The following is an 8,643-nucleotide window of genomic DNA, read 5'->3' on the forward strand; positions in this document are numbered from 1 at the left end:
AACTGGTGTAATTTTTGTCTGAATTCACCCAGATTGGCAATTAGCCGCTGTTAACTGTGATGAAGGCAAAACAGTATCGCGAAAGTACTTTTAAATAAAATCTTTAACCACGTGCGGAGTGCTGCGAGGCTGAGGGAGTTGTGTAATACTCCTGTTGTCTGTTAAAGCACCCGTACATGCGTCCATCAAATTCATCAGCCCCGAGCCTTCCCCAGCTGACACTGTGACTCTTTCCCATCTCAACCATGTGCTGATAAATTTTCCAAGACCTCTTTTCATCCTCAGTAAAACCAGTGACTCTTCAATGAGTGCAAACAGCTGAAAATCCTCATGGAAAAAGCAAGGAAAATTACCTGGCCAGGGAAATATTAATTCCTTAATTGTGACATTACATCTCAGGGAAAAATTCATATGCAGACACAGCACCTCGAACTCCCTAAGGAGTGTTATACAGATATATTTTCTTGCTTGCAGCTGGGATTCAAGATCCTTTTAGGGATTTAGGGAACAGAATGGGTCAGACTTCTGCCAGCCACTGTTTTCTCCACAACCAAACCAGACAAAATTAAGCTTTTTCTTCTCCTTGGGATGTTGCAAATCCTAAACTAATTCAGATTAACACGAGCAAACTGCAGTGCTTTAGGAACACTCACCAGGACAGTGGGCAAGGAGCAGCTCCCAGTTTTCCAGAAACTTCCATCACCAGATATAAAAGTGCTGGGCAAAATTTAAAAGCCAACTGCAAAGGCTTTTCAGCTCTTTTAATTTGAAAACCCCTAAAAAAAGTTTTGGTGAGCATGTGCACCCATCACACACAGATAGAAATTTATTTATACTTCAGAATAATTTATTGTGGAATAAAAGAGAGCCAGGAGAGAGGTCTGAGAGCTGCTGGTGTGACTCAGAGCACAGGATGTGATGGATGCTGCCCTTTTTCGTGTCAGGATTAACTGGCCTTGTAAATTGGCCAAAACTGGCACAGCACAAGCTCTGTGACTGCTCTGCCATGTCCCAAACCCTCCACATGCAGCTGCCTGAGAGAAGGGAAAGGATGGCAGGTTTCATGTGAAAATAGTGCATTTACAGACAATCAAATTGCAGAGTTTCATTCCAGAAATCTGCTAATCCTTGTCTGCCTCTCACCACTCTCTTCAGCTAAGGTTTCAGAACCTTCAGCACAATAATCCTAATCCTTTACATCTTTTTATCTCTCCCCCAGCAGCAAATTATTATATTTATTTCCATAATTTCCCTAAAATTTCATTTTCCTGACACATTTTTTCCACTTTTCCCCAAAAAAATTCACTTTCTAGACACATTCTTTCCACCTTTTCCAAAAATTTCACTTTTCTGACACATTTTTTCCACTCTTTCCCCAAAATTTCACTTTCCTGACACATTTTTTCCACTCTTTCCCCAAAATTTCACTTTCCTGACACATTCTTTCCACCTTTTCCCTAAAATTTCACTTTCCTGACACGTTTTTCCAATCAGTGCTGCTTTTCCCAACCCACCACAAAGACTCAGTTGGGGATGAAGGAGCAGGACACAAACACCTCTTCCAACAGCTTTTTTCCCCCTAATAGAAACTTCCTAAACATTTCCCAGTGGAGACAGGAAACCTGGCAGGCTGTAAATACAAATCTGGCTCAGCTCCATCTCCAGTGCCACCATGAAAGGGAATAAACACCAAGAGAGAGCCCAGGGGCAGGGGCTGAGGTGAGGAGGTCACTTTGGCTTTAACTGCTGCTCTTTAGGTGTTAGACAGTGATGCTACAGCATCCATAGGGAATGCAGACATGGGTTTTTCCAAATGTGCTTAGCATGTCAACATTTGAACATTGTGATTGTTGCCAGGAAGGCTTGGGGAGAGAGGGGCCTCTATTAACTATTGAAAGCAGGGGGCCCAGGACTTGCTATTGACAGCAGATCTGCAGGGTATTTGTGTTCTTTGTCATGAAAGATGTTTACTGTGTTCAGCATTTCCCTCAGCACCCTATGGTGGCTATTTTTTCTTTTTTTCCCCCTTTTTTTTTTTTTTTTGCCTTTTACATTCAAAAATTAGTTAAAAACAAAGTTGGGGTTTTTTGGAACAAAAATATGCCAGCAGGGCTGCGTGGCAGCTGAGCTGACGGTGCGTTTGCAGGGCACGTTCAGCCCATGGAGCTGTTTTCTATCTCTAAAGCAAAAAGACAGCTAAAAAAGGGATGTTTTTAAAAGAAGGTGCACTGTAGCTGTTTCTGCCATCCTTTTCCTTCACAGTCCTGTTGTGAAAATTGGAGTTCCAGAGCCACCAAAGCTGCTTTGGAGCTGCATTCCCTCAGCATTGCACTCTTCCAGCAAAAAAGTGAAATAGTAGAGAGAGACTGATTGATTACAGAAGGACAAATAAAGTTCAGATATTTGAGAACATTCAAATGTATTTAATTAAACTTCCCTGTGCTGCAGAATTGGCAATTTACTCTCCAGTACTTATTTTCACCTTGAAAAGGGTGGAGCTGGGAATATTGATGTAGGAATGATTTGCCATCCCCTGTGCCAGAAAGGAAAAATAAGTGGGAGACTTTTCCTTCAGAACTTCCCCAGTATAAACTGTGGGATGAGGATTTTGAAGTTAATCTTTCTTTTTCAAATAAATCACTGAGAGGTGATGATGGGAAGAGAAGAGAGCCAAACCAGAACAAATGGAGAAGACAGTACTGAAAATGCACTTCAGTTTGCATTAGAAAGTAAATTTTGCATTGCTGTTTCACTGTTTTCCTCTCAAAAAAGTACAACTCTCCAGATCCAAGCATCCTTAAGAAATCCTGTTTCTTCAATGTTCACTTTTAGGTTGAGGAATTCTGCTTGTATTTTGTTTGACTTCCACTCTCATGATAATAATATGAATCTACATCCTACATTGATTATTATAGAAAAAACATAATTATTGCTTGTTTGAGCTAAAAATAAAGACGTATTCATGATTTCCTAGATACACACTGGGGCAGGAGCTGAACAGAGCACTCCAAGCCAACTAATCCCTGTGAAGTTTGCTAAATCCACAATGGCATTGCTAACAGATCCCATGTGGATGGAATATGTCACATGTAATATCAGACAGAGGCTAGCAAAATCTTATTTACACCCACTCACTCTAGTTTTAAACCCAGTGCTTAATGTTTTCACAACACATTGGCAATCTCCTGAGAAAGCCCAGAGTAAGGACAAGGACACTTTGAAAAGGTGGAAAAGACAAGAAAGGTGGTAAAAATGAGGGATTTCACAAGAGGAAACAGGACTGCAAAGGGAGTGAGAACTGTTTCAGTTTCCCAGTGGAAAAAGGAAAAGGGGATAAGTTGTAGAACTGAGAGAACAAGAGTAGAAAAAGAACAAGAGGGTCAGTTTAAGGGAGGGAAATCCAACAAAAACGTGGATGAGAAAGTTGGAATATGTTTCCTGAGCTCTGTGAGAGGTTTGGACAATGTACATGGAAAAATATTGCACTGCAGGAGCTCACTTGGAGAAAGCAGCAAATATTCAGCTTTCTGTGGAGGGGCTGCAGAAAATGCTCTGTCTGAGGAGTTAATGAGAAAATCGTGCTGAGCCCCAGCTTTGCTGCTCTAAAAGGTGCCTTGTGCTTTCCATCAGTCACTTCATTCCATGATATTCAGGGTGTGATGCATTTAAGATAGAGATATCGCCACAACTCCAAGCCCCACAGCCACTGCCCGAGGCTCTCAGGTGACCCCACAATCTGGGGACAGCAGGGGAGCCCCAAATCTGGGTCTGCAGCATCTTTCCAGGTGGGGTGAACACTTTCACCCATGCAGAGATGGGAAACAAGAGGCTCCCATCTATTTTTTCTGTTTGCTGGGGTAGCAATGGGCACAGAGCACTGGATCAGTTCTGTTTATATTAAAGATTGCTCCTTAGAGGGCTGTGACACAGAGAATTGTGATATTCCCAGCAAAGTATTCCAAGGATGTTCCTGACCAGTCTGCAGCTCAGGAGCTACACCGGGTGAGAAGCATCACTCGAGCATCCCTCCCAAGCCTCCCTGTCCAAAGCACCCCCTATCCCCGAGCCGCAGCGCAGGGGTGGGAAGGGACACGGGGGACACGGGGGGGACCCGAGCGGGGCCGGCCCCGGGCACACCCCGCCCCGGCGGGGCGGGCCGAGCCGCCGGCCCCGAGCCGAGGGCTGTAAAAGCGGGGCAGCGGGGCCGGGGAGCAGCGAGCCACAGAGCGGCCGGGGTTGCGTGCGGAGCAGGTGAGCGGTGCCCGGGGAACCGGCAGCGAACCGGGAGCGGGGCAGGGAGCCGTGCCCCGGGAACCGGGAGCGGGGCAGGGAGCGATGTCCGGGGTACTGAGAGCGCACCTGGAGCGATGCCCGGGGAATTGGGAGCGCATCGGGAGCGGAGCAGGGAGCGATGCCCGGGGAACTGAGAGCGCACCTGGAGCGATGCCCGGGGAATTGGGAGCGCACCGGGAGCGGGGCAGGGGGTGATACCCGGAGAACCGGGAGCGCACCGGGAGTGATGCTCAGGGAACGGGGAGCGCACCGGGAGTGATGCTCAGGGAACGGGGAGGGCACAGGGAGTGATGCCCAGGAAACGGGGAGCCCACAGGGAGCGGTGTCCGGGGAACCGGGAGTGCCCCGGGAGCGCGCACGGAGGCAGCTGAGCATCTCCGCGCTGTCCCGCAGGTTGCACCAAGTGCCAGGATCGCTGCACAAACGAGCAAAACGTCGTCCGAAATGGCAGCCGAGGTGAGGAGAGCTTGGCTTTGCTGCCGGGCCTTCTCTGCTCCGTTTGGAACGGGTGGGATCATCATCCCTGGGAGGGTTCAGGAAAGGTGTCCGTGTGGTCCTGAGGGATGTGGGTTAGGGGTGGCCCTGGCAGTGCTGGACTCGCTAATCTTCGAGGTCTTTTCCAAGCTTCATGATTCTGTGAGTGGTTTGCCCGGGTTTTCAATGGAAAAGGGCACAGCGAACGTCTTTGCTGCAATAATCCACAGTCCCAGCTCTGATCCCGGCAGTGAAGATGTACCTGGACACCTCTTCCCACCCCAGCCCTTCCCTCCCAGCAGCACCATTCACTCCCTGTCCCCTCTGCCCATCACGAGGTGTCCAGAGAGGAGCTGCAAAACTTTGGTTTTTCTCCCCATTTCCCACCCCGCGGCAGTTCCTGCGGACTAACCCAGAGCTCCCGCACTCCGAGCCCTCATCCTGCCCCTGCAGGCTCCCTCCTGCCCTTCCCTGCGCCAATCCTTGGGGAAAGAGCCGCTGCTGCCGCGCTCCCTGCCCGCTGTCCATGGTAGCTCCGCCGCCCGCCCGGCGCCGCGCACCCGCCGAGCCCTTCTGGGGCTGCTTTGGGGTTTTCTCTTCCCTTGGCATCTCATTCGAACACTTGTAACGCTGAAAGGCACCCAGGCCTCCCTTTCTGCTACCTGCTCCTATGTCGGTTTTATCCTCTTTTTACGTGACAACCTCGTGGGCTCTGGAGCAGGTTCAAACAATAACTTCAGACACTTTGTAGTTACAGGAGTGGTTTAGAGCGTGTGGCTTGTGCTGGCCCACAGCTCCTTGTCAGCTGAATATTTCCTTCCAGTCTCCCTAAAAGAGTGGGATTTTTTCACTGTATCCCTGACTCCTTTCTGACTCCTTTACCTTTTTTTTTTTTTCTTTTTCCCTTTTTGTCAGGAGTCCATCAAAGGGTCAGAGATCAGCAAATGCCTTAAAAGACAGTTCCATACTAGTCTTGCACCACATGCCCTGATGCTTATTTTCAGAGTCCTGCAGAAGTCAAATATCTTGGAGGATCCCCAAGCCAGACCTGTAACCTCAAAGGCTGAATTCTAGTGACAGTGACATGCTCTAATTCCAGGGTTTTGATGGCAGAGACTGAATAAAACCATTCCTGAGATGGTCCTCAGTCTTACACTGATAAGGATGACATGAAGATATATCCATAAATCTGTGTCTCTTCATTTCTTGCAGGGGGACAAAATGATGGCAGGAAGGTTTGTGGGGAGCACAGATCCCATCATGGAGATGCTCAGTGCTTCCATTACTGTTGATCAGAGACTGTCTGAGGTGGACATCCAGGGGAGCATGGCTTATGCCAAAGCCTTGGAGAAGGCTGGAATCCTGTCCAAAACTGAGCTGGAGAAGATCCTGAGTGGCCTGGAAAAGGTATTTCTTCCCTTCACAGCCTCTCATGTGTGCTGGAATGAATCTTTCCTTACCTGACAGCATCTTGCTGTTTTAAAGAGTGCCTTTAAATGTCCTCATGTCCTCTTCAGACTGAGGAGTCACTAGGAATCATTTCAGTGGGAAGTAAGAACATCCTTTTCCTGCTGGCATGTGGAATTTTGAGTCTGGCTGCCCAGCTTGGCAGGAGGCAATGCATAGGTGTAGGGGGGAAGAGGAGACAGGAGAGCAGTGCTATCATAAAATATCCATTGTTGTTGTTCACCCTCCCTGGACAATGCTGAGTCTGTGCAATGTTCTATATGAAAAGTTTTGTGGATGATGTTAAAGAAATCACTGATATTTAACCACAATTTTTCCTTGCAATGCTTAAATCCTCCATAACTCTGCAGGGTTATTATGGATAGAGAGGTGAATCCCACCAATAGTATGGAATATCAGGATGCAGGGAGCCAAAGTTTGCATGAGACTTCTGGGAATGCCAGGAGCTGGGATTTGCTGGGGACACTCACAGCCCCAGGCACAGCAGGGTAACTGTGATGTCTGTGCTGTTTGCAGATCTCTGAGGAATGGTCCAAGGGAGTCTTTGGTGTGATCCAGACTGATGAGGATATCCACACTGCCAACGAGCGCAGGCTGAAGGTTTGGCTCCTCCAGCCTCTTGTTCCTGACATTAAGGGCTTGTCCCTCTGTCCCTCTGGGAAATCCCTTTAGAGCTGCTGGCAATGAACCCCTGGGGCACAGCCAAGGGTCTCCAAGCCCCCCTTTGGGGCACTGTACAAGCCCAGAAGCCAAAGCTGCCCTTCCCCAGAACACATCCCATGGTTACTCACAGGATCCTGGAACTGAGTCCCTTCCAGGCAGGGAGATGTGCTCCTGTCTGTTTAGAACACAGAGATCCTGACAGAGATCCTGCTCTTGTCCTCAGGAGCTGATTGGAGACGTAGCTGGGAAGTTGCACACTGGCAGAAGCAGGAATGATCAGGTATGGACAGAATCTTTTTGTTTCTCCTTCTGTATTCCTCTTCTACCTCACTTCAGGAGACCTCAGCCCAGAGTGACCTCTGGAACTCTTCCTGAAGAGCAAGAAATGGTGACATTACCACAGAAATATGACCAAATGATGAGAAGAAGATATACATTCCCATCACACAGAAGAAGGAGGGGTTTGCCTTGCTGTCACTGCATGTGTGACATTCTTTGTGGCCAATCCCCCCCAGGTTGTGACTGACCTGAAGCTGTTCATGAAGAATTCCCTCTCCATCATCTCCACGCACCTCCTGCAGCTCATTAAGACCCTGGTGGAACGTGCTGCCATGTGAGTCCTTTCCCTCAATCCCTGTTTTCCATAACTTTGGCATTTTTGGGGCAGGAGACTTTGGTTTGTCCTTTGTCTGACCCCGCTTTTGGGACAGCAGCAGTGTCTCCTGTGCAGGGAGTTAGAGCCAGGCAGGTTGGGGTAGCCCAGGGGACACAGCAGCCCCTTTTTCTCTAGAGTTCACCTCACAGAAACTTTCCTCATCCCTCAGAGAAACTTTTCTTCATGCCTGGCAAAGGAGTTGAGGGGGGAGGTCCACACAAGATTCTGGAAACACCAAATCCATCTGAAGGAGTGGACAAAATGTTTCAGGTTTTTCTGTAGGAGAAAAAGCTCAACTGTGTTACTCCCTGTCTGGCTCTGCTCCTTACACTCCAGAGCTAGGGTGGGCTGGGGAATCCTTGCCTGCCACAGAGGGGTTGCTGCTCCAGGCAACTTCCAGGAGGCCCAGGGCAGTTTGACCACTCTGGAAGAGCTAAACCCAGTGTTCTTGATTTGAAGGTTGACAGGAAATGGACCAGCTTCAGCACAGAACAGGCTAAAGCTGCTCAGTTTGTGACTTGCCAGGAGCCCTGGTGTGTCCCTGTCCCTGCCCGCCCTGCTGTCCCTCCCTGCTGCTCACCTCTCTGTCCTTTCCCTCCCAGAGAAATCGATGTGATCCTGCCTGGCTACACCCACCTGCAGAAAGCTCAGCCCATCCGATGGAGCCAGTTCTTGCTCAGGTGAGCACCTCCCACCCTCTCCAGCCTCGGGGCCCTGCTCTGCTGAGGGGACAGCCAGGGCTGCTGCCAACCCAGAGGGAGCCCTTCAAACTGGAACAGGAACTCCCTGTGTCCCCTGGCTCTGTCCAGGCTCCACTCCAACCTCATGTTTGAGGGTGGATCCCAGGCTCCAGGCATGGCAGATAATGACTGGAAAGGAAAGAGCCATTCCCTGCTTCATGTGCTCTCTCCCCCTTGTCCTTCCCCAGCCATGCTGTTGCTCTGACCCGCGATTCTGAGCGCCTGGGAGAGATTAAAAAGAGGATCAATGTCTTGCCTTTGGGAAGGTAAGATCTACTGTTTTTGTGATCATTTGGCTTTGCTTTGCTCTGCAAAGACTTCAGGGGTGCCTTCCCTGCTTCCCAGAACTCA

The 8,643-nt window shown here is 49.1% G+C and overlaps 1 protein-coding gene across 1 annotated transcript in view; it reads left to right on the forward strand.

Moving 5' to 3' along the window:
- Window positions 1–5,991: 5,991 nt before the first annotated feature.
- ASL (argininosuccinate lyase) overlaps window positions 5,992–8,643 on the forward strand; it is an 8,320-nt gene continuing 5,668 nt past the window's right edge. The window contains exons 1-5 of the mRNA XM_050981950.1: window positions 5,992–6,174; window positions 6,751–6,834; window positions 7,121–7,177; window positions 7,413–7,510; window positions 8,155–8,232. Of these exons, the coding sequence (XP_050837907.1) occupies window positions 5,992–6,174; window positions 6,751–6,834; window positions 7,121–7,177; window positions 7,413–7,510; window positions 8,155–8,232 (500 nt within the window). The remainder of the gene's footprint in view (window positions 6,175–6,750; window positions 6,835–7,120; window positions 7,178–7,412; window positions 7,511–8,154; window positions 8,233–8,643) is intronic.

Source organism: Serinus canaria, chromosome 19 (genome assembly GCF_022539315.1).
Source record: "Serinus canaria isolate serCan28SL12 chromosome 19, serCan2020, whole genome shotgun sequence".
In the NCBI taxonomy this organism is placed as follows: domain Eukaryota; kingdom Metazoa; phylum Chordata; class Aves; order Passeriformes; family Fringillidae; genus Serinus; species Serinus canaria.